This window comes from Psilocybe cubensis, chromosome 2 (assembly GCF_017499595.1).
Source record: "Psilocybe cubensis strain MGC-MH-2018 chromosome 2, whole genome shotgun sequence".
Lineage (NCBI taxonomy): Eukaryota > Fungi > Basidiomycota > Agaricomycetes > Agaricales > Agrocybaceae > Psilocybe > Psilocybe cubensis.
This window is the reverse complement of record NC_063000.1, coordinates 3,664,287-3,689,637: the sequence shown is the minus strand read 5'-3', so window position 1 is coordinate 3,689,637 and position 25,351 is coordinate 3,664,287. Positions and strand designations below refer to the sequence as shown.

At 46.1% G+C, this 25,351-nt stretch overlaps 4 protein-coding genes across 4 annotated transcripts; all 4 read left to right on the top strand.

The window, feature by feature from the left end:
• Positions 1–52: 52 nt before the first annotated feature.
• On the top strand, positions 53–671 carry JR316_0002700 (uncharacterized protein; the record flags this gene model as incomplete). Its single annotated transcript, XM_047888487.1, has 2 exons — positions 53–376; positions 480–671. 2 exons carry the CDS (start codon positions 53–55, stop codon positions 669–671), a joined length of 516 nt encoding a protein of 171 aa, XP_047753410.1.
• Positions 672–1,562: 891 nt separating this feature from the next.
• On the top strand, positions 1,563–2,223 carry JR316_0002699 (uncharacterized protein; the record flags this gene model as incomplete). The annotated part of the gene is made up of 2 exons (XM_047888486.1): positions 1,563–1,863; positions 1,925–2,223. 2 exons carry the CDS (start codon positions 1,563–1,565, stop codon positions 2,221–2,223), a joined length of 600 nt encoding a protein of 199 aa, XP_047753409.1.
• Positions 2,224–2,681: 458 nt separating this feature from the next.
• Positions 2,682–11,733, top strand: JR316_0002698 (eIF-2-alpha kinase activator gcn1; the record flags this gene model as incomplete). Its single annotated transcript, XM_047888485.1, has 25 exons — positions 2,682–2,895; positions 2,959–3,196; positions 3,249–3,814; positions 3,867–4,559; positions 4,614–4,804; positions 4,848–5,193; positions 5,246–5,388; positions 5,423–5,603; positions 5,658–6,013; positions 6,064–6,184; positions 6,239–6,457; positions 6,510–6,724; positions 6,777–6,930; positions 6,985–7,103; positions 7,160–7,192; positions 7,243–8,439; positions 8,495–9,139; positions 9,189–9,453; positions 9,501–9,574; positions 9,622–9,764; positions 9,816–10,056; positions 10,117–10,391; positions 10,444–11,285; positions 11,350–11,425; positions 11,481–11,733. The coding sequence occupies 25 exons, from the start codon at positions 2,682–2,684 to the stop codon at positions 11,731–11,733; spliced, it is 7,800 nt and encodes a 2,599-aa protein (XP_047753408.1).
• A 967-nt stretch (positions 11,734–12,700) lies between these two features.
• JR316_0002697 (U3 small nucleolar RNA-associated protein 20) lies at positions 12,701–23,883 on the top strand (the record flags this gene model as incomplete). The annotated part of the gene is made up of 28 exons (XM_047888484.1): positions 12,701–12,796; positions 12,933–13,009; positions 13,060–13,075; positions 13,136–13,156; positions 13,213–13,323; positions 13,376–13,383; positions 13,442–13,450; positions 13,506–13,542; positions 13,602–13,703; positions 13,755–13,778; positions 13,835–14,053; positions 14,103–14,124; positions 14,175–14,331; positions 14,383–14,405; positions 14,464–14,516; positions 14,574–14,725; positions 15,174–15,321; positions 15,507–15,706; positions 15,756–16,134; positions 16,392–16,491; positions 16,546–17,045; positions 17,103–17,395; positions 17,447–18,056; positions 18,123–21,613; positions 21,667–23,278; positions 23,344–23,497; positions 23,557–23,791; positions 23,844–23,883. 28 exons carry the CDS (start codon positions 12,701–12,703, stop codon positions 23,881–23,883), a joined length of 8,889 nt encoding a protein of 2,962 aa, XP_047753407.1.
• Positions 23,884–25,351: the final 1,468 nt, after the last annotated feature.

Here is a 25,351-nt window from a genome sequence, read left to right as displayed (position 1 = left end):
TTCTGTATTTTTCAATCGTCTTCTGGCAAATAAGATCAGTAGCCTTGACGTTATGCAGTTCCCTACCTTCCTTGTCACCATTTTCGCCATCCTCACCGCGGCTTTGGCAGCTCCTGTCCTCGAACGCCGTGCCAATGCACCTGTCTTCGCCAAACAAACATACAACCAACTTTCGATCTCTGGTGGCAGAGCTGGTAACGCGCAAGCGCAGGCTCTCGCCAAGTTTAGCGCGCTCAATTTGAATGACGCAAAGAACGTCGCGAAAGCCGATTTGGATTTCCTGAACAGTGTCAACCAGATCGCCAACAAGGCAGAGACAGAGGCATTTAATCCTGCTATTGAAAACGCGACCGGTGCTGCGAAGACCGCTCTCCAGGTAGGCATGTTCTATATATTATTTGTCCGAATGCCAATTCTGATCTGGTGACTCTTCGTTTTTTATTTTTTTTCAAAAAAATCTCTTCACTGGGAAAATATAGAACGGGAAGATCCAGAACAAGGTCCTTAAGCTCACTGCGACCATCCTCAAACTGAAGGTTCAGGCAGCGCAAGGACAGAACGTGGTCGATAAGCTTGCCGCGGAGCAGAAGAAACTGGACAACAATATCAAGCTTGACAAGGCTGCAGCTGGCCAGGCCGCTACAAAGCTCTCGTTCAACGCGTCAACCTAAGTAGTAAGCCATAACGGTGTTCGATATAATTCTAAGCTTACCACTGCATTACACGCTCCTAGCTGCACTTCTGGACCATCATCATCTTGTTTTACATCTACACATGCTCGACGGGAAGGCTTGTGCTTAAGTTACTGTACCAGTTAGCATTGCAGAGTGGTTCGTCCGTCCATTGTGGTTCGAGACATTAATAGGAGCATTCATGTACATAGATTGGAGGTATTTTGAATGAAGATATTTGGACCAACAAGTTATGAGCGAGGGGAATCACCTTTCCATGCGTACCATGTGCCTGGGTTTTGATGTCGGCTCGGTACAAAATTTAGCCCGAGGGTCGGCACGTTGCATCACGTTACGTCCAATCAATTTAGATTTCTCCTTCTGTCAAGTCGTAAGTTGAACAAGACCTCTGCTGTCTTGGCCCTGACTGTGACCGTTGAACCTCCCAACTGGTTGCGACCAAGTCCCAACCACTGTTCTTCCATGGTTTTCGTGCTGGCAGGTTCAAATTAATTCAAGACTGTCTACTTGAAAAGATTCGCATCACTTCTCATTTGCCTCTATTTATTCAGCTAGGCAAGCATGAATGTTCAAAGTAAACTAATAGCCACGTCCTGATGGATACTTTGCATGTTCCCCTGACAGATATAGCGTTATTGGAGCTGAAGTCTAGGCGTCAGACAGCTTTCTTTCTACCACGAAATTTCCTGGGTCTGTCGTGCACCCTCCCTCACGCTCGTTTTCCAGTTTGAAGTTCATTCTTTTGCTTCAAACAAACTCCCCGTCTTGTTGCATTGTCTTTACGTTACAGGTACGCCCACATTTGGCTTATGAATACCAGATGTAAGCTAATCAAATGCGGCTTCGCGTCCTCCAGCAGAGACGGTCCCAATGTCACCATTTCCTGTCGATTCAACGGCTTCTGCTGCCTCAAGCGCGACATCTGTGAGCTCGGATCCTACCCCTAAGACCGACCACCGTATGATGGTCGCGATTACCGTCCTTGCTATCGCTGGAGCCTTTCTAATTGGCTTCGTGATCATGACGACGCTGCGTCTAAAACGTCGGCAGGCTAGTGGAGAGATTGCTGGGCCGTACCAAGGGGCGCTGATACACAGTGACCACCCTGCCACCCACATCACACCATTTGGCGCAGCTGGGCACCATCCTGGAGGGACAGCACCGAAATTTAGTATGTCTTGCTATATTGATGATGTTGAAACTGTTCCGTTAACGACGTGTTTTTCTTATAGAACACAAACCTGGCGAAGACATGCGCATTGCCATTCGTCGACCCGACGGTGCATGGCATTTTACAGACTCCCGTACTCCGTTTACTCCTGCCGGGGTAACAGAGTTGGAAGTCACTCCGTCACCAGCCTCATCTTCCACAAGTTTGATAGCCTTCAATTCCAGATTTCCGCCAACCAGGTCCACTATGAGGTCTCAGCCGCCTCTACCTCAATTTAAATCAAACTCATCAGATTCTCCCGTGGACTACCCTGCCGAAATCGTTCAGAATCCATTTGAGGATCAAAAACCACCCAAATGATTTCCTGGAATTTTCCTGCTCTGTTTATTTTATTTTTATTTCTTGGGTTTATGTTCGTTCTACATCCTCCTTTCTATCTGCATGTGTGCTGGAACTCTGTACTTGCTCGTATTTTTGCATCATATCTTCCATCCAGCTGTTCATTATCCTCATTTTTTTCAGAGCGCAATTCCACTGTGTTTTTGAAACATGCTATGTCAATGGTCTAACAACTTGCAATCAATTTTATTGTGTATCTCGTGTATCCATTTCTAGTCTTCCAACACTTTGAGTAAATGGTTTATTTAATGTTAGCAGGTGGCTTCAACACAACACCCAATTAATTCCCACGATCAGATTTAGCGCGTTGACTCGTTCTCAATCGGTGTACTTGATTTTTCAGTCGTTATCAGATTTTCGTCAAAGTGCCTCCTAAAAACCCATTAGCGAAGCTCAAGAAGGAGCCGGCCGCGGGCGCAATGAGCAAAGCCGAGATACAATCCTGGATTTCATCCGCGACAACCTCCTCAACAGGAAACGGAGAAGACCAGGAACAAGTATGGCAGAGGGATCAGGTGCTAAACGACTGGTCAAGGTCGCTAGAATACGCGCAAAACTATCTCTTGAACGAAAAAACGAAAGCCAGGACTGTGTTCTTGCGCGATGAGATTTTGTCGCTTGCGAAACATGCAGGTTCTGTGAGCTCTTTGGTTGGCATTTGGATACTGTCGCTGATCCTGTATTGCATTTTTTCAGATCTGACGCTGTCTCAAATATTGGATATTTTCAAGTTGCTGACCCTCACATATCCACGGTACTCGGACGCTGCTTCCCGCGATGCTGTCGAAGCTGTGGCGATCGAATTGGTCCGGAGAGATGAACTGCGCGGCACAGAGGAAGGGGCTAAGGATGAGGTTCGGTTGGGAGTTGCAGAGCAGGTTTTAGGATGGTTCTCAAATGAGGTCGGAAAATTGGCAAAGAAGGGGAATTCAGAGTGCGTTATTGAAGCTATTGAATTAATCGCCAATTTGACCGGGTCGCAACAGTTCATGTGCGCCTTCAGATCTGTTCGTTCTTCACAGTTGGGCCTGTGGATTGTTCACGGTTTGCGTGAAGCATAATCCACATTTCGCTGCCTCCAACTCATGGCGTGTGCTCGCTGGATCAATGGGTATTCTTTTCGATATGCTCAGCGACTCCTCGAAAGCGAAACCAGCGGTTAAAAAAGGTGTCCTTACACGAACACGGAGAGCACTCAGGGCGGCAGGATTTTCCAAAGTTCCCGAATTTATTTCTACTCTCCTAGAAATTTCAAAAGGCAGCCAAACGCCAACACGAATGGTTCCCCTTCTGGGTGTAGCTGTCAGCGTCCTTATCCGTTTGAAAAACGTCTCAGTAGAACCGGTTCAGCGACTTCCCATTGAATCAAAAGATAGAATTGTTGAACTCTACACGTCTGCGATCCTCATGTCGAAAACTTCCCTACCTGATCACACCATATCATCACTCAACGACTTTGTTTCCACCTTCATCACGTCCGATGATTTCACTAAAGCCATTCACCCTACCATCGAGAAGGCCATGTTGCGGTCCCCAGAACACTGTCTCCCCGGTGTGTTTTCCATGTCCTCTTTGCTCGATGATTTTTAATTTGTTCGGCATAGCTGTTACACAATTTTTTGTCTCATACAAGCACCCACTATCTGTCGAATCTTTCCAACGCTTACTAACGCAGATCATCAGCAGTGCAAAGTCCAGCAACCCGATTGTCCGTACCAACTCTGTGCATCTCTTCAAAGCATTAATTGCTCTCAGCGATCCTTCGGATCCTCACAATCTATCTCGTATTGCTGTTACAGAACTCATTGCTTTACCAAAGACCGGAAAGTCCGCGGGCCCCGACCACAGAGTAGCGCTCTATTCGATGCTCTCCAACATTTCACCAGCCACTGATGTCTCCTCCACACTCGTTGACGCGGCTTCCGTTCTTATTCCCAAAGAACCGCACGAAGGAGCTACAGCTGTTTTGGCTAGCGTTTTGCCAGCACACGTTCTTTTCCTGCTCCACAAGAATGCTCTTTCTACTGCAGCCGTCCAATTCATCGCCAAAGAAATGACCAATACTAAAGTCGCTGTCCGCAAAGCCTTCGTTGGTCTGGCTGGGTCCATCTTAATTTCTGAACCGGGTATTATAGAGTCGGAGAGTGGTGCTGCGTTTGCAAAGGGGCTGCTTCCATCATTTGAGGCCTGTTTGAAGACAGTCAGCGGAAATCCCCTCAATGCCCCAGGTGGTCCTTATGAAGGCTATGTGGCTGTGACTGTGCTTCTTGGTTCCTTTGCTGCATCCAAGCAATTTGGTTAGTCGGACTGGCATATACGCACAGACAAGTAATGTTGACTATGAACTCCAGCTTCTGTCATCGCTCAGAACCCTGCCATTACTGCGATCACAAGTAGCGGCGTCAAACAGCCTTTCCTGCTATGGGACAAGGTATACCAAAAGGTGGCGGAAGAAGACGATGAACTATGGCTTTTGAAGGCCTGCGACGCTTCCCTTCAGTATTTTTCCTCGGAACTCTCAAAGAACGAGCACTTGCGGCAAGTTGAAACTAGTCACGCGTATTTTGAACTATACTTAACTTGAGTCTAGCACCCAACTGGGTCTTGTATATATCCACTTAGGTGTCGAAAGTCGACATCCAGAGGTCCGGAAATTGGTCAATAGCTCTCTAGTCAATGCAACAGCTCGTGCACCTCAACTAACAGATCGAATCATCCGCGAGGCCTTGTCATCATTTATCATTCGTGCTTCTGTATCACACAAAACTGCCAGTGGTAGCATCTCGGAAGAATCTTCTCAACCTTGGAATAAAAACTCGCGGCTATCCACTTTGCTGCTGAGCATTGTTACATTCGGTGAAGAAGTTGGCGCTACACTACGAGAGAACGTTGTCGTGGAATTGATTATTCTTGCCCATCATAATCTTATATGTTCGTACGTCATGCTCTTCACGTATGATAAGTTTCTGAACGAAATCCATAGGTGCATCTGATGGGCAGACATGGGTTGACATTTGTCAGAAAGCCGGTGTTGACCCTCGGGAGGTCGTCGACAAACACCTGGATAAGGTCATGCGATTATTGTTGGATGCAACTACTGCTACTTCGAAGGCATGTCTCTTTCATGTTGCGTATGTTACAATGCTCATTGAGTACAAAGCCCGGGTTTGCGGAGGCAGCGTACGCAGCCGTTACTACATTGGCGTTCATTTCTCCCGCCCTTGTCCTCTCGTGTATTGTAGATCAACTGAAGGATGACCTGAACCCAGACATCCTTAAGGCCATTTCTGATGAAGATCTTGCTATCTGGGCAACCCCTGAAGGCACTACATATGTTGATGGTTTGGTCATGAATCTCCTTAATCTTCGAAGGCTGATGTAAAACTTTCTGTTAGTTCTATCATCGACCCAAGCGGAAGTCCGAACTAACAAAGGTAAAGACTACGAAATCGCAAAATGGGAAGAAGAAATCCGCAAGTCTCTAGCAACGAAGAAAGCTACCCCTGTGACTTTGACCAGGCAGCAGCAGGCCCTTGTTCAGGCGCAACTTGAGAAAGAAGCAAAGATACGGCAGCATGTTTCCGGTATTCAGTCTCGTCTTACACGTGGACTTCACCTCGTCCGTAGCTTGGTTTCATCTCGAGTTGAGGAATTCCAGTCGCATATGTCCTCGATTGTTTCGTTGCTTTTGGATGGCGCTTTGAACAGGGGTTCGTTCCTTGCGGGTACAGTGGCTTTCGAGACCTATTTGGTTAGTCAGTTTGTGGCATGTCATAACATTTCGTTCATCGAGTTGAACAGGAGCTTGCCAAAAGCACGACGGAGCGACTTGACTCAATCAGTAGATGGATCGGAATTGCGACTCTTCGATGCCTCCAAATTGGAGCTGTCCCAGAAGAACTCCAGGCAGAGCCTCTTCATAGTAAGTTTTTGTTGAGTTTTGAGTCTTTATATTTCAAATTTAAATGTATCATAGAGCTGGTCATTCGTGTTCTCTATCGCCTTCGATTCTTATCCGAGCAATCGCCGTTTGACGCTGCCACTTTCTCATACACTTTTCCTCTTCTCAGCAAAATTCTGACAGGGGGTGGTATACCCGGTAAAAAAGGGGACAATGACGAGGAAGATGAGGATGAAGACCCCCTGGAACAGGTTGCACTCGCTTTGGAGATAATTAAATTCCATTGTGGAGAATGTTTGTTAGCTTGCTCTATTTCTTTGAGTTCGCATGTTGACCTTCCCTCCAGTTTCCAACACCGCTTTCCCGCGATTGCAAACAATCGATAATCTCATCCACGTCATTCGTCAACAACCTAACCTTGGGAAAGAAGCCTCGTCTTCTCTAATTGAACTTGGCGAGGCGATTTATGGGACGGCGACTCATGACGAGATCCAAGTTCTTCTTCGAGGCACTTTATTCCAAGAGTCGTATGTTCGAAATTCATGTCTACAAGCCATACAGGTCAGTAATCAACCGAATATACGCCCAATATCATGGTTTAACGTTTATGAAGCCATTCGATTTGACAGAGATGGACTGGTCCGCTGAGCTTTGGATTGCTTGCCATGATGATGATGAACAAAACAAAAGACTGGCTCGTCATGTTTGGGATGATAATGGATTTGATATCCTGGAATCCTTCCTCGACGATTTGGTAGAATTCCTGGGTATGCAAATCTAATTTTCGTGACAGAAGTGAAAATGTTTATCCTCTTAACCAGGACATGATAATGCGTATGTACGCTCCAGTGTAGCCGCCGCAATTGCGGAGGCGGTGGAACAGTGGCCGCAAACTATTTCGAATACTGTCATAGTTTTACAGAATTACTACCGTGAAAAGGTGATATAAATTTCATCCTTCATTGGCAACATATGACTCATACATATGATTGCTAGGCCAAAGTCCTTGCACCAGAGTTTGACCAATATGTAAGTTCTATAACTGTACGCTAAGCCATTTATTTAAAGTAATTCCACAGGGCATGGTTATTGCGCAAAGCCTCGATCGTGCCGATCCATGGCCTGCACGTTTAGCTGCATCGCAAGCATTCAAACAATTGGCGTCATCCTTTACCGACTCTGAGATAGAACCATTCATCAAATTCTTGATCGAAGACCAAGCGCTTGGAGACCGCGCGCCAGAAGTCCGTCGAGGAATGCTGGCCGCTGGGACACAAGTAATCGACTTACATGGCGCCAGTCGTCTAGCAGCTTTGGTCGCTATCTTCGAAGATCGTCTCGGCAAATCCTCATACACTTCTGAAACCGATGATTTTATCAAAGAAGCTGTGGTCATTTTACTCGGTCGTGTTGCCAGACATTTAGAGGCTTCAGACTCAAGAGTAACCGAAATCGTGGACCGACTCGTTGATGCCCTAAAAACTCCATCAGAGCAAGTTCAAATCGCAGTTTCGGAATGTTTATCACCTCTGGTAACTCTGATGCGACCTCGACTGCCTACTTTGGTTGACACTCTTTTTGACGACCTTTTCAATGCCCCCAAATACGCCACTAGGCGTGGTGCTGCTTATGGGCTGGCTGGTGTCATCAATGGCACCGGAATCGGCGGTATGAAAGAGTTCAACATCATCAGCAGATTGAAAATTGCAGCGGAAGACAAAAAGCGTTATGAACCTCGCCAAGGTGTCATGTTTGCCTTTGAAACTCTGTCAAACACGTTAGGCCGCCTTTTCGAACCATACATCACTTTTGTTCTTCCACTTTTGTTAACTTCCTTCGGAGACTCGACAGCAGACGTTCGCGAAGCTGCTCAAGATGCCTCAAGAGTGATCATGGGCAATCTATCTGGTTATGGAGTCAAGCTTATTCTTCCTACACTTCTGGAAGGTTTAGACGAAAAACAATGGCGCTCCAAGAAAGGATCCATCGAACTGTTAGGAATGATGGCTTACTGCTCGCCTCGTCAATTGTCCATTTCTTTACCAATTGTCATTCCGCGACTGACAGGTGTTTTGACGGACTCCCATGCCCAAGTGCGCACTTCTGCCAATAAAAGCTTGAAGCAATTCGGCGAGGTCATCAGCAACCCAGAAATTCAATCCCTCGTGCCAGTCTTACTCAAGGCATTAGTAGACCCGGCGAAGACTCCAAATGCTTTGGGATCCTTGTTGAAGACATCCTTTATGCACTATATTGACCACTCTTCGCTTGCACTGGTAAGATTCTATTACAACTTTACTTTATGGCAGTGTACCAACTGCATTTGGCCAGGTTGTACCTATACTGGAAAGGGGTCTTAGAGAACGTGGTGCGGATACAAAAAAGAAAGCTGCTCAGATTGTTGGAAACCTTGCTTCCCTCACCGATGCCAAAGACTTTGTGCCATATCTGGATGAACTTCTTCCTCTAGTGCATCAAGTCCTTGTTGATCCCGTTCCTGAGGCTCGCGCGACTGCTGCCAAAGCCTTAGGTACATTGGTCGAACGCCTAGGAGAGATACACTTCCCAGATCTTGTTCCCGGTTTGTTAAGGACCTTGAAGACAGATACTTCAGGCGTCGACAGACAAGGTGCCGCCCAGGGACTGAGTGAAGTCCTTTCAGGTCTTGGCATGGAGCGCCTCGAGGGCCTCTTACCGGATATCATTGCCAATTCACGTTCCCCTCGTCCCACTGTCAGGGAAGGCTTCATGTCTCTCCTCGTTTACTTACCTGCGACCTTTGGAAGTCGTTTCCAACCACATCTTCCCAAAATTATTGCTCCTATTCTCGGTGGTCTGGCAGATACCGAAGAGTATGTTCGCGAAGCTGCCATGCGTGCAGGACGCATGGTTGTGACAAACTATTCTAGCAAGGCTATCGATTTATTACTTCCGGAACTTGAAAGTGGCATGTTCGATCCTGGTTGGCGCATTCGCGTATGCATTAAACTTATTGTTATCTGCATATATTTACCTATTTATTTAGCAATCTTCGATTACTCTTGTTGGAGAGCTTTTGTTCAAAGTTTCTGGCATTTCTGGCAAGACGTCCGAATTGGATGAAGATGAAGCAGCAGCCGAAGCAACTACAGCCGAATCTTCCCGTCGTGCCCTCTTGGAAGTACTTGGTGCCGAACGAAGGGACAGGATTCTTGCGGCTCTATATCTGGTTCGTCAAGATGGTGTGGTGGTAGTGAGGCAATCCTCCATTCAGATCTGGAAGGCACTTGTGCACAATACGCCGAAGACAGGTAAATTATACTTTTAGCCGACATAATGTCCACTCACTCCAGTCTAGTCAGGGAACTTCTTCCAGAGCTCGTCACTCAGATTATATTCCTCATTTCCTCTGATGAGTTTGAACAGCAAGAGGTAGTATAGTTTCCATTGTTCAAACAATTCACTTATCCTAGTTTTAGACTGCTAGCAGAACTGTTGCTGAGGTTTGCCGCAAGTTTGGTGAAAGAATCATTGGAGACATTATGCCTATCCTCAAGACAAAAGCAACTTCATCGGACCCTCGTACTCGTGAAGGTGTTTCTTTGACTGTCAGCCAGATCATGTAGGTAATTTATGAGTAAAGTTTCTATATTTGTCTCATGACTCGTCGCAGGCAAAATTCCACTGAAACGCAAAGAGAAGACCATGAAGATGATATCATTTCGATTGTTCGTGCGGCGCTCGTCGACGATGAAGCCAATGTTCGTACAGCAGGTGCCCAGGCATTCGACGTCTTACAAGAGGAGTTGGGCACAAAGGCGATTGACCAGACTATCCCCACTCTGTTGGAGGCTCTTCGTCAACCAGGCAAGAGTTCAGGGACTGCCTTGCAAGCCCTCACGGAAGTCATGAACGTGAGTTTCGGATTTGTAGCTCCGTGGAATATGTATGTTTCTGACTTTCGGAATGCATAGGTTCGTGCCACGACAGTCTTCCCTGTATTAATCCCCACTTTGACAGCCATTCCGATGACTGTTTTCAATGCTCGTGCTCTGGCGTCACTGGTGACAGTCGCAGGCAATGCTTTGAGCAAGCGCCTTACCACTATCTTGAATGCGCTAGTCAAAGTCTCCGAGGATGATATCGAAGACGAGCTTCGGGAGGCTGTTGGAGAAGCCACAGAAGCCTTGTTCTCATCTGTCAATGATGCAGAAGGCCTCAACACTGTAATGATGCTTTTAATTGGATGGTACGCTGAAGTTAATTAAGTTTGGTTAATATATACTAATCCATCTCTGTAGGGCAAAACACGAATCCCCAAAACGTCGAGTTAGCGCCTGCAATCTTTTCACTGTGTTTTGTCAAGCGTCAGAGTTGGATTCGTCTCTGTACAGGGTTGATTGGATTCGTCAACTCGTTTCGCTTCTCGATGATTCTCAAGTAGACGTATATACAGCTGCATGGAATGCGTTCGATTCATTCGTCAAGTCCATGCCAAAAGACGAGCTGGAACCACTAGTTGTACCACTACGACGCACCATAGAATCAACCGGTGCTCCGGGTCGAACAGTCCCTGGCTTTGATCTACCAAAGGGTGTCGCTCCCACAGTCCCTATCATCATTGCCGGTCTTACCACTGGAAGCAACGAACAGAGAGAGCAAGCCGCATATGCCATTGGAGACCTCGTTGAGAGGACGGAGGAAAATGCCATGAAACCCTTCGTCGTGCCATTCACCGGACCTTTAATCAGGGTAGCAACACAAGCAATGGGATACCCTCCGGGTGTCAAAATTGCAATTTTGAGCGCCTTGACTTCGATGTTGGAACGTATCCCAGCCTTTGTCAAGCCTTTCTTCCCGCAGTTGCAGAGGACCTTTGTCAAAAGTACCAGCGATCCAGCCAGCGCCGCTGTTCGTGCGAAAGCTGCTGAAGCGCTCGGCGTGTTGATGAAGAACCAGCCACGAGTGGATCCCGTCATCACAGAACTGATTACGGGAGCAAAAGGAAACGAAGATTCCATCTCGACCAGTTTCATCTGGGCTCTCTCCCATGTCATGCATAACGCATCTCAAAACGTCGGGGACAAGGCTCGGGAATCATGCATTGAATTAGTTGCAGAATCATTCCGTGAAACGCATAGCGGTGAGTTCATGTTTTTAATCGGCAACGTTGCAATACAAACCATAGTCCTAAATCATAATCGTAGAGCACTATTGCGAAGCTGTTGGAGCACTTGTCAAATCACTTTCTGATAAACCAGATCTTCTGAGGACAATTGTTGAGTGAGTTGCATGCTTTCGTTCTGTTTGTCACAACTGTTTCTAATTCGTCTTGTAGAACACATCTCATTTTTGGAACGCCACCTTCAATAATGTCGTCCCAAGTGATATTGGGAGTCATAAGGGAGGATGATGACGCGGACAGTTCAGAAAGACCCAATCTGTTCCAGAAACTCAAACTTTTGCGAGCTGTAGCTCAAAAGGTACTGGAAAGTGCGGCCCATGAAAAACCGTTCATTGCTCGGCCTGCACGGGAGGCGCGCGATTTGATAAAAGAACTAGATGATGCCAGTCTTCTTGGTCTTTTCTAAAGTGATTCCCAATGCCAGACTTTATTCTCGACTGCAATATATTTCTATTTTTTTTAATTTTAGTACCAAGCAGGTGCTGATCGACTTGCAAAATAGTTACGTAATCCCTCGCTCAACAACAAATTCCTTGTCGCCAACTTTTGCGAGAACAACTTTTGCAACTTTTCTTCAACCTTATTCTCCGTCAAAACTTGGAACTGAACTCTTAAACTATTACCCTGACGGACAGCCATATCACAGATTTATCACCAAATTAGACGAAACCGTGGAAAGCAGTTCAAGTTGAACGTAACTCTAGGGCTTCTAGCAACTCCTGAGCTGCACACATGGATCGAAGAGTGTGCCCTCTGCTAACGACTCGATAATTTCTTCGTGAAATCAGAGTATTATCACCCTTTTTTTCGGGCAGCAAGAACTGGAGAGAAACTATCGAATGACCATCATAATTTTTCAAGAAATCAAACGTTGAATGTGGTTAGTAGGTTGGCATATTGTGCGAAGATAAATAGTCTATTTTCCTATGACAGCATGTAACACGTGTGTCGCAGCATTTGCATTCTCACCTTTTTGAAATGTAGCCGCTTTGGTCAATGTTTAGGATTTGTAACACACTCAAGCTTGGACCTGACACCACCTGGCTCCGGAACACGACAGATATTCTCTGTGGCCATCTAATCTCACGCGACCTTCTTTTCGCTGAGAGTCGCCGTCCATATGACCCATACAGGTATGTTCAATCCACTCAATACAACCTTGTGACCCATCTTCATTTTGAAACAAAGAAGTGCAGTCTAAATCCAGCGACATGGAATTCCGTATTCGTCCAATTTTTCTTTCAGGCGAAGGCGAAGTGTGAGCGTCGCATGTATAAATATTGTCATTGAAGTATTGTTCTATGCCCTCCTATTTTCCAGTATCAAGGCATATTGGTATCCGATACAACAACAACACCCTATTGATAACTGCGATGTCTACTATGCGCGCTGTGGTCTACGATGGGGCGTTCAAAGTAACGGTTCGCGAGGTTGAGAAGCCGAAGTTGCTACATCCCGACGACATCATAGTCAGAGGTAGGGCGAATGCCCCAGCCTTCTCATACTGACTGACGTCGTTAACGTTGTAATATAGTAACAACCTCTTGCATCTGTGGAAGGTATTTTTTCACTTTCACTGTAACCAATGAGTATACATTTTCTGAGGCCGTGTATCAAAGCGACCTCCACATGTACGAGGGCCGTACAGCTGCTCAAGCTGGTATCGTCTTTGGGCATGAAAAGTAAGCTGCCGTGTTACCAAGAATACGGGATCGACTGATGGTTTGCATAGCATGGGTATCGTTGATGTATGTCCTATGCATATCTACTAAATATTTAACCATGCTCATATATTGGTCGCGCTGCAGGAGGTTGGGGCTGGTGTAACTGTAAGGCTACTGCTATATTCTAAATGCTTATCATTCACTTACTTCTGTTGCCAAAGCTTCTTAAAAAGGGAGATCGTGTTGTTATGCCTTTCAACGTCGCTTGTGGACGTTGCTTAAATTGCGAGGAGGGAAAGTCTGCATTTTGCACAAATGTCAACCCTGGATTTGTATGTACTTGTCGTAATGCTTCTCTAAAATCCACTGAATTGTTCCCGTCAGGCAGGCGGGTGAGTTGTTTCCGCGAACATTGGGAATTTGCACACTAACAACAATGAAACTATGCAGAGCATATGGGTAGATAATTCTTATGATGCGGCACATATTTAATACGCTCATCATACTCGTATAGATACGTGGCCATGGGTCCATATGTCGGTGGCCAAGCTGTAAGTTTTGAAGAGGTTTAGGTTCATTGTCATCTGATTTTTGAATGCCGACATATTAGGAATACGTCAAGGTTCCATTCGCAGACTTTAATGCGCTCAAGCTCCCTCCTGGAACAGAACATGAGGAAGATTTCGCCCTGCTCGCTGATATCTTTCCGACTGTGAGTCAATGAACTCATTAACCAAACGAGGTTTCTCAAACTTCATTCTAGGGATGGCATGGAGTTCAGCTTTCGGTATGTCTCTGACATTTCTTATAGCTTTAGTGCCCTGAATTTTGGATTGTGGCCAGGGTTTCAAACCGGGGGAGTCCATTGTAGTTTTTGGTGCTGGACCTGTTGGATTGATGGCAGCGTATTCTGCCGTGCTTCGTGGAGCATCTGAGGTTTATGTTGTTGATCGTGTCCCCGAAAGGCTTCAAAAGGCGAAAGATATCAACTGCATTCCCATCGATTTTAGTCGAGGTGATGCTGTTCAACAGATTCTGGACCATCGGGGAGGGCAAGCCACTGTTTAGTTGATATTTACGATCGCAACGCTAATAGTTTGTCTACAGGAAGGAAGTGGATCGAGGTGTCGATGGTGCGCTCATTTTTCATGGCGTTTGAAATACTTATGTGACATTTCTGTAGCTGTGGGATACCAGGCGACGACAGGAGACGGAAAGACTGAGCAGCCCAATGCTGTGCTTGAAGCACTCATCCGGGTTGTACGACCTACAGGTGGCTTGGGGATTCCAGGACTCTACGTTCCTAGCGATCCTGGCGCGCCAGATTCCGCTGCAGCAAAGTGAGTTTATGAAACATTAAGAGAAATGTTGACGCTGAATGTTCGGATTAGAGGATATATTTCTTTCCCATTCGGTTCGTTATCAAATTCTCTTGTATCCTAACGGACCAATCAACTCACTTTGTTGAAAAGGAAAATTATTTGAAAAAGGATTATCCCTTGGGACAGGTCAATGTAATGTCAAGGTGGGATACTTGATTAAGTACTGTGTTTCTTCCGTGTCACACTGATCACGGTCTCAGGCGTACAATCGTTATTTGCGCGATTTGATCATATCCGGAAAAGCGAAGCCGTCTTTTGTTGTCTCTCATAATATTCCTTTGGACAATGCAGCTGATGCCTATGACAAGTTTGACCGGCGAGTTGATGGATATACAAAGGTCCTGCTACATCCGTGAGAGCTGCGGCGTAGCAAAGGCAACATAAAGAATCGTTTTTATTGGTTCTTGTCCTGATATATTTCAATCTTGTTCCAACGTAACTGTATTTGTATGTCTACATAGTTTGGTCAAATGAATATATGATATTTTGTCAAAAATTCGTTGACCAGCAAGTAGTTGCCGCACTTGCCGATAGCGAATTCGGGCTACGGCCCGGTTCGATCACTCCTTCCTAATCGAGGGTGGAACTTTGTGTGGTGTTGATGGGCAGGACCTTCTGAAATTTCAACTAGGATAGATCCTCTCCCAGCTGCCACCCTGTTTGCAGGGTACTTTCGACCTCAGCCAGAGCGAGCGGCATCGGTGCACACGACAGGCCTTACAAGAAATCGGTCTTTTTGAAGAAAAATTATCGACAGCAGCGTGCCGATTTACTTATTTTGAAGATCCATAACGCTTTAGCAAATCGGACTTCGCGTATCTCGTTGAATTCACTTCACATTACATCTATCTCCTCTGTTCACGTCAAAAACAAGCAATCGAACGCGCCATGAATGATATGGATGTTGATGAGCCCATGGATGTTGTCCCCCAGGTCAAACGGTTCAAGGTGCGTTTGTCACTTTCTCCTTTATTCAAGTGTAACCAAGGTTCGCGTAATAGCACCAAACGTATAACCAATCGTTGAAGGAGGTGCATTTACCTTCAAGTTTCAAACAAACTCATTTTGGTCATGATGTTGGAGTACGTTTTGGCTACCCTCCTCTAATTTCAGTCTGATCATATGCTGCACAGGATAACGATTCGCATTTCCATGAAGCCTTGGATCATTGGAGACAACTAAACCTATCTCCTAGCTTCATCCAATTTGCCAAAAGTGCAGACGGACTCTCAGCGTCTATGCCTCTTTTGCTTCATAATTGGCGGGATATTTATGCTCTTTGGCTCGAGGCATTCAAATCTGCAGATGATGAAGGTTTGCGAGCACTTTTAGAGTAATTATCCTTTGACCAATTCCTGGTTCATCTCTCATCATTTGTGCAGTCTTCTTCAGAAAATGGCGCACGATCTACGAACGACCTTGTCGCCGATATATTCTTCCCTATTGGAAACATTGCTCTCTCTTTTGCCAAGCACTATATCCGCCGCCGCTCTTACCTCGCTTTTAGAAACTCTTTCTTCAATCTTTCGATACCTCCTTATTCCTGCCATCGATACCAAACTCATAGAAGAAACATGGTTGACAATATGCTCTACATTACCAAAATGTCATGGTGAGATTCAGAGGGCCGTGGCTGAGGTTTGGGGGGGTGTCCTTCGAAGAATGAAATCTGGAGCTCGAGAAAGGGCAGTGGAACTTTTAGCCGAGAAATCTGCTTATTTAGAGGACGCCAGTGCTTGGGTGATCGTGTTCGCGTGCAAGGTATGATATATTATTATATTTTATGACGTTTTCTAATATCTTGCAAATGGCAGTCCGTTTCCCAGACATTGCATACATGTTCTCCCTCGATATTCATACCATTACTCTCCTACCACCTCTGCTCTACTGCTGACCCGAAGCCAACACACACCCTTATACGCAGATCCCTTACCGCCCTTATCCATCACGTAAAAAATGCCGAGCAATTTACCTCGATTGGACAAATATTATTGGATCGTTTTGTTTCCTTACTTAAGGAATCGGATACCACCCAGGAAAAGGATATAGCCGTTCTGAAGAAGATGTTCGAAATTGTTGCCGTCGTGTGCGGTGTACGATCAGGATCTAGGTTGACTGGTAATTATTGGCAATCAAGGTTGTTCCTACTATTTGGCTAATGAATGTTCACAGAAAGTCAAAAATCGTTGCTATTTTCGCAACTCAATCACTTGCCTATTATCCCCGATATTCATACTACGTTGCTTCGTTACCTTACGGCGTTATTTTTTGCGGGGGACATGTCCCTGTGGCTGGGTCCTGGGCTGAAATTTCTGCAACGCATATGGTCAACTACGGCAATTGAAGGCACGGACGATTCCCACACACATGTCCCTTTCACGCAAACCCAGATTTCGTTCACCTTAAAGTTCAACTTGTGCCTTGCAGATGCAGGATGGGGCGGGTGGAAGCTCATAGCATCTCCTGTGTTAATGAAATCTGTGATTAAGCCAGAACTCTGCTTGATCGACAAAGAGCAGAGAAGGTTGATTGCCTTTTTAGCGGCCCTCCAGAGAGATAAGAAACTTGGGGCACCCTCCGATATCGATGTTGTATGGAGGAGAAAAATCGAGGGAATGGTGCTTGATCGATTGTCGACTAATGAATGGAAACAAGGATCCAGCGATGATATGGTAAAATTTTCGTCTTCTCTTAGATGGGAAAGCTGTTAACCATGAACCCAACTTCAGGTCACAGAATTAGATGGCTTACTAACATTATTGCCATTCTGCCTGACAACGATTACTACTCCACTGATTGACATTATCAACTTGCACATCGATTCCACGTCCTGTCGTGCCGAAGATGTTACTGCGGCGAATTCAGTTCGACTGCTGGGTCTGTGTTTGAATGCTCTGTCGAAGCGCGATACTTCGGAGTGGGCAGCTAAAATTGATCTCGAAATGTGGACGAGGAAAGGGCTCGAAAAGTGGGCATGGTCTCATGAAGTACTAGCTGGTCTGGTTGTTGTAGCACAAGCAAGGTATTTATGGGACTGTTATGTATTCTTTTGTCTTGGCTTATCTTCGTATAGCCCTTTCACGAAGACGATACCACTGCATCAAGTGTATCCCTCGCTGTATAATTCATTGATATCGCATTCGCGCGCACTTCGATTGTCTGCTTTACGATTGCTGGACTGCAAATTGGTCGATCCCCAGCACGATCAAGTCGAAGTGCTTAAACGATGCCTACAAGGTGAAGAAGTGTCTTTAGATCTTCAAGGTGTCAGAGAGAGGGTCTTGAGGATTGGACGAGTCGGGCAGGTTGTTGGTGATGAGAAAGGCGCTGATCTATGCGCACGATGGTTGATCGCACAGCTCAAAGTCAACCTCAGGCCACTTTGGTCGCCTGCCACTGCTGCGTTGGGCACCCTAGCGCAGCGTTTTGGCGATTTGGTGTGGAAGCTTCTTTTTGAGGAATTGCGGAAAGTTACGTTACCTCCACCAGGCGGGTCAATCTCGCCCTCACAATCACAATCCTCTGAAAGAGGTCAAGACCATTCAGGAGAAGAAGCCGAGCACGGAAACGATGCAGATCCTTGGGAAGAGGAGAGATCGTGGAGAGATCCTAGTGCTCACAAGCTACGCAGCATTGTCTTGGTATGGGATGACCCAGAAAGAGAGAAAAAGCGCTTACAAAACGTGCGTCAATAATGTGTACCTTCTTTGCTGCGGCCACACCCAATGAACATAACTCCATTTCTACAGGAACAGGATAACGAGGAAAGGTTCGATATTCTCTCGTACGAATATCAACTTCTCGCAACCTTAGGAGAATGCTCGTTGTTGGCGGAAAAACACAACCGAGACCTAGTCCCTCATTTCCTGATGCTTAATGGACAAAGTGAATTGTCCACATCTTCCAGCCTTCTACCCAAGCCGAAACTTTTGGCGTGGTTAACTCTCTTTTCCAAATTTTCCAACCCAAAAGCTCTTTATGCTACCGACACCCTTCGCGCTCTCTATATCACCAACTTGTCCCACCCGGACCGGTCTTTGCAGAGCATTGCCCTCTCCTGCCTGTTTACTTACAAATCCCCGCACTTGACACCTTATGAAGATCGCATACGTTCTTTGTTAGATGACACGAGGTGGAGAGATGAATTGGCCCTTTTGGAGGTAGATGATATTCCGGCAGCCTCTCGAGGCGAGGTTATTAGTGTGATCATCCGGCTTCTCTTTGGCGTTATGTTGGAAAAGAAAAATAGAGGTCGTGGTGGCGGAGGCGGGGGTGACAGAAGAGCTGCTGTTCTGAGCGCCTTTGCAAGGTGCAGAGACGATGAGTTAGGGCTTCTGGTCGATTTAATGTTGCGTCCATTTGGCTGGGATCGGTCTTCTCCCACCAGTCTGGTGTCGGAAGGTCACAATGTCTTTCAGATCGAAATGGTTGATATGAATTCCCACAGCCTATCCGACAAGCAGGTAGCTGGGTATCTGACACTCCTTGGCGATGTATTGAAGACTTTGGGATCGCGATTGATGTCGTACTGGCCTGCTTTGCTTGGGATGACTGTCGACATCACTGCTACGGCGCAAGCTCGCATCGATGGCATAAAAGATAAAACCCCCGTTGAAAAGGATGGTGAAGAAGTTACGATTGACGAGGTGGAGCTTGCTGATGATGCTGAAATATTCAACCCCTCTGTGAACTCCACCAAAGCCATCCGAGCCATCAGGCAGCTAGGCCTAAAACGCTTCGCAGACTTCTTCCGTATCCCAGTAATCTTCGACTTTACGCCGTATATGATGTCTGTTTTCTCTGCCATCATTAACCCTCGTCTCCCAGCTCTTGACAGAGAAAACACGCAAGCTCCCTCCGCACTACTGGATCTGTTCCACGTCTGGACGGTCGATGGAATGCATGTGCCACTGTTGGTGGACTACAACAATGACACATTACCCAAAATATATGACTGCCTTGTTGCCACTAATGTTAAGCCCGCCGTCATATCCAAGATCTTTGATATCGTGGATAACCTTTTGGGTTGCTCTGCCGATGATGAGTACGCTCGAGAACATGTATTGAAACCACATGTGTCTCGACTACTTGCCAACTTGTCTATACTTGTGGAGAGGACGAAAGGCCAGTCCACGATTGCTACACCCATTGGGCAGCGTCAGATCCACATTTTGTCTGAGATTGCCCAATATTCGACGAGCTCCGAGCAGGCAACGACATTGCTCGCTTTATTCAATCCGTTGTTACGCCGACCAGCCAAGATTGTACCCGAAAAAGTCAAGATGGGCCTCGTCAAAATTATCGGAGAGTTAATCCATCTGATCCCCGATATGCAAGACAGACGGAGTACGACTTATAGCAAAACATACGGTCTACTGTCTCAACTCTTCCAGTCCCTGAGATCACGAGTTGCTCGAATCAGTCTAGTGGCTACATTCCACCGCCTTGCTGGTCTCGATTCATCATTGAACGAACTTGCCAATTTGCTCGATAGTTTGAATGCGTATTCGCCCAAGAGGATCGATGAACCCGATTTTGAACGCCGACTTGATGCTTTTGCGACCCTCAACGAAACGATGTACAAGTCGTTTTCATGCACAGACTGGCTGCCGATCTTGTACAATATGCTTAACTTTATACAGGATCCTGTTGAACTGGCTGTACGAAATAGTGCATCTTATGCGATGCGTAATTTCATTGATTTAGTCGCAGCGCAAACATCTCCAGAGTTCGAAGATACATTCGCCAAAGCGCTTTTCCCCGCGCTAAAAAATGGATTGCGGTCGAAGAATGAACTAGTTCGTGCGGAGATTTTGGGCGTCATCGCTTACTCGGTGGAAAAATGCGAGAATATTGCAGTGCTTCAAGATATGCGGGTTCTTTTGGAAGGTGGAGACGAAGAGGCTAATTTCTTCAACAACATACTTCATATCCAAGTTCATCGCCGATCTAGAGCCCTGCGTCGATTGGCAGACCATTGCGATGAAGGGCATCTAAAAAATACAACGATTTCCGAAATTTTTGTACCTCTCGTCAGCAATTTCATATCCTCCACAACCTCTGTGGACCATCACCTCGTCAACGATGCCATTTTGGCAACAGGCCGCATGGCAAAGCAACTAGCTTGGGGTGCTTATTATTCTCTTGTCCAAAAATACATCAAACTTTCAAGGGCCAAAGATGAATCGGAACGTATCTACATCAGAACTTTGGTGGCTTTGTTAGACAATTTCCATTTTCCAATGGAAGAAGTCATCATCGTTCCAGAGCAAACAACCGAAGAAATGGTTGTTGAGGAGGATGAGGATGAGGATACTGTTGAGCCTGAGGTCTTAGAACAGGCTTCAGCAGCAGCCAGGGCTGCAAAGAATACTGCGCGCATCGCTGACGCTGTCAATCTTCGGCTCTTACCTAGTCTCTTGAGTCACCTGGAAAAGCACGACAAGACGACGGATGATAACACACGTATTCCCATCTCCATCGGTATTGTCACTGTTGCCAAACATCTGCCCGCCGCCACCCGAGATAGCCAGATTACCAGGCTTATTACTATCCTCAGTCAAATTATGCGCAGCAAATCTCAAGAAACTAGGGATCTGACTCGCGATTCTCTGAATCGTATAGCTGTGGCCCTTGGGCCTTCTTACCTACCAATAATTCTGCGCGAGCTGAGAGCCGCTCTCTTACGTGGTCCACAACTCCATGTTCTTGCCTATGCAGTGCATTCGCTCATTCTGCACGTTACCTCGGGGGAGCATGCTGCCGAATTCACAATGCTCGATGATTGTGTGAACGACGTCGCTTATGTTTCTGCGGAGGTCATTTTTGGCGAGTCGGGTAAAGACGTCCAGGCGGAAGACTTCAAGACGAAAATGCGAGAAGTACGTGCGTCCTCGTCGATGGGTCTCGATTCGTTTGCTATTATAGCCAAGTTCGTAACTCCTCCGAAAATCAGCAGTCTCCTGCTTCCTGTAAAGACTATCATGCAAGAAACTGAGGCAATCAAGGTTATGACCTTGGTAGAGGAGGTTTTGAAGCGCATATCGACGGGTTTAAACAGCAATAAACATTTGGTACAGACTGAGCTTCTCGCACTGTGCAATACCTTGATCAGCCAAAACGCGAAATTCCTTCAACAGACGCCTTCACGTCGCAAGGCCAGCGCCAAAGGAGATGCCATTGTACAAATGAAGAGAAATGCTGCATCAGAGGTTGATCACTATGCAAATAACTCTTTCCGGTACGACTTTATATCTTCTAGCTTTTGTAAAAGAAAATCAACTGTTGTATTAGATTTGTAACTTTTGGACTGGAGTTACTGAACACTGCCCTCAAACGCAATCGTTTCGATTTCCGAGAACCTGCCCAACTTTCCCGACTTGAATCTATGGTCGTTGTGGTTGGAAATACATTATACTCAACGAACGCATCTGTTTTGATACTGGGGATGCGATGCGCGGCCGGTTTGGTTAAATGCCCACTCAAAGCCATTACAAAGTCCATTCCCGTCATCGTCCAGCAGATTCTTGACATCATCAGGCAAACTGGTAACACGGAATCGGAACTCGTTCAGGTCGCATTCAAGTCGTTGGGTGCAATCCTTCGTGATGGGCCTCCAGTTCAGGTCAAAGAAAAAGATCTGGTATATTTGATCGAACTTCTTTCTCCCGATCTCGAGGAACCTGACCGGCAAGCGGCTGTTTTCACGCTCCTTCGTGCAATTGTGGCCCGCAAGTTTGTTGTCCCTGAGATTTATGACCTTATGGAGAAGGTTTCAGAAGTTTCAGTTACGAGCCAGTCGACGCAAGTCCAGGAACTATGTCGAGGTGTACTTCTTCAATTTCTCCTTGATTATCCTCAAGGCAAAGGTCGCTTACGCAATCAGATGGCTTTCTTTGCAAAAAATCTGTCATATATACATGAGTCGGGACGCACTAGTATCATGGAGCTGCTTAGTGCTGTAATCGTCAAATTCCAGGCAAACCTGATTCAAGAGTATGCGGATCTTCTGTTTGTCGCCCTCGTTATGGTCGTTGCCAATGATGAATCTTCTAAATGCCGTGAAATGGCCGCGCAGCTCATCAAGAACCTGTGGTCGAGGTTGGACGAAGAACGCCGAAATGCTTTACTGTCACATCTTCATTCGTGGACCTCTCAGTCCGCTCAGCCGCTTCTGACATGGGTCGCAGTGCAGGTGTACGGTTTTATCATTGACATCGCTCAGGCCGAAACGCAGCCTTACATTTCCGTCGTTTTGGAAGATTTGAAGAGTTCCCTGAATCGAAGTTCTGCTGCCATCAAGACCGCAGAAGAATTTGAAGAGGCCAATGACATGGAAGTGGAACTGGAATGGCAACTTCCGTACCATTCTCTTACTGTCCTTACCAAGGTTGTTCGCGTATATCCCAGCTTTGCGACTGAAGAGGACAAAGTGGAGTGGCTGCCTGTTATAGATCATCTTCTTTTTCCTCATGCATGGGTACGCACTGCGGCGTGTAGGCTACTCGGTCTTTTCTTCTCCGCTGTCCCTGTCGCTGCCCCACGCACGAATCTTCCTGATGAACACCCTCTGTCACGTACAGGCATGCAACTTGTCGCCCGGCAACTCACGCAACAACTCAAAAGCGAGCACCTTGACGAAGCGCTCGGTCTGCAGGTTGTTAAAAACCTGTTTTATCTCGGCAAATGTTTCTATTTGATGCCTGTCGCTGATGCCACAGCGATCGACGAAGATGCGGAAGATATTTTGGATAACGAGAATGGTGGGCTGGCGGCGGAATCGCTTGGGCAGGAGACTAGCGATAAGTTGAAGAATCTGCACAGTCCGCTGCCGTGGTTGTTCTCGAAAGTATCGTATCAGATCAAATCGGGGCATATTGCGAGGAGAAGTAAGGCTGCGTCAAGGGTATGGAGCCTTTTTTTTCTTTTCAAGTTGTTTCTTTTTTTGCTGATAGTTTTCCGATTATCTAGCCAAACTGGTCCCAGCAGCCTTTGGCTGGACTGAGATGGTTTGCAGCTATGACATCGCATATGGAGGCGGAGAGGCTTGAGCAGTTCCTTGTTCATATCTTGACCCCCGTATATCGTATTATTGAAGATGACACTATCAGAGACTCGCAAATGGGTAGGTCTACCTCTATATCGCTCTATTTTTTTCGTACTTACACAACCTTCGTGGTGCAGAGGAACTCAAAACCACAGCCACGGAGCTGCAGGATCTGGTACAATCGAAAGTTGGGACGACTAAGTTTGCTACGGTTTACAACCAGATCCGACAGAGTGTCCTTGGGGTCCGCAGAGAGCGAAAGGTTGCGAGGGTTTTGCAGGCGTCAACGCACCCAGAAGCCGCTGCGAAGAGGAAGATTCAGCGGAATGCCATCAAAAAAGATAGTAGGAAGCGGAAAGAGCGTGGATTCCTGTATGTCTACTTTGTTTCCTTGTTGATTTAATTTATGACTGACTTCTTGTAGAGAAAAGAAAGGCAAGGCGAAACGACGCAGAGAAGAATGATTGATTGATTGATTGCTACCAATTGACGAGCACATTTATGACCCTTTATGCAACCTTCATGACGCACCGTACACCCTCTAGTTATTACATCCTATATGCGCACTATGCTGCCCTAGTACTTATTTTATGTGGTGCTTGTAATATTTTTTTTATTTTGTAATAACAATTTCTCATTTTTGGAGTGTCGGGCCTTGTATTTGTAAAGTAAATAGGCAGGTACTAATAGGTTTGGGTGATGAAGAGGCCCACAACTACACAGGCGGCCGCTGGACACATTTTTGGATGTGTTTGGCCGATGTATGTCAGACACAAATAAACATGTGTCTGCCACCTCCATCCGATATCAGTGGGTGACACAACAGGCCGAAATTCATGTGGCTGCCACATAAGTGCCAAGCACCGTTTGTGTCAGCCACATTCTAGCAAATACATATTTTTTTGTAGGCTTTTCATATGTATTCACAGTATAATATCATTGTGAAATTTTATTTTTGGTCTTTCATACAAGATTAGGTTATAATAAAACACCATATATTGAGCATGAAGCTGAAGCTAAATAACTACTAATCTAACGTCTATCCTATAAAGTACTCACTGGGTTATTGCATCCACAAATACCCATTCCACAGAGCCAAACTATGGTGTCGACAATGGCGATCGATTCCGGCTATGGCGTTGACGATGTTGTGTTGCGCATCCAACTATCACCCATTCTCCAGAGCCAAACTATGGTGTCAACGATGGCTATCGATTCCGGCAATGGTGTTCTTGGACCTTGTCAAACTTCAAAGCACATATTCTTGAACCTGTGGTGTTAAAATAAGTAATTTTCGCCATGGATAGCTGTCTAAAAATACTCAGCAATAAGCAGGTTCTTGCACCAGTGTGCGATCTACAAATCAAATGTCAGTCACCAAAAAAAAACTATGCCCAACCATGCCGCTCAACGCGTTCCCACATATTGGGAATCTGGATCTTTCCAGTGCATGGCTTTTAGTACATGAAAGGGCTGGATCTCTTAACAATGCACGGCGGAAAACACGGTGCCGCTGTGCGAGATCATGGAGGAAAAGATGAAAGCGATAACTCGTTGCTGTTGATCAAATGATCACCGGTGCCAAACACTAGCAAACTGAATATTAGGGGCTACATGTTCTCAACATCAACTTCAGATTTAGTTGCGTTTACACATACATTTCCGCATAATTAATAACTATATTGTAGTGGAGTCTAGTGGCTAAAAAGGTCTACCTGTTGAAGGACCACTAAATAATTGAGCAATTGCATTACCAAAATTTAAATGAGGTTCAGGCAGCCTCGAAGAAGAATTGGAAGGAAAGGACTGTATAGTGGTGGGTTGTGGGTCGGATGTGACATCGCTAGGGCTGGTAAAAGAGCGCTCGGAAGGGTGGCTTGAGAAATCTAAGCCTTTATTGGTCCTGAGAGAGTCCATCTCCAGACATTCAGC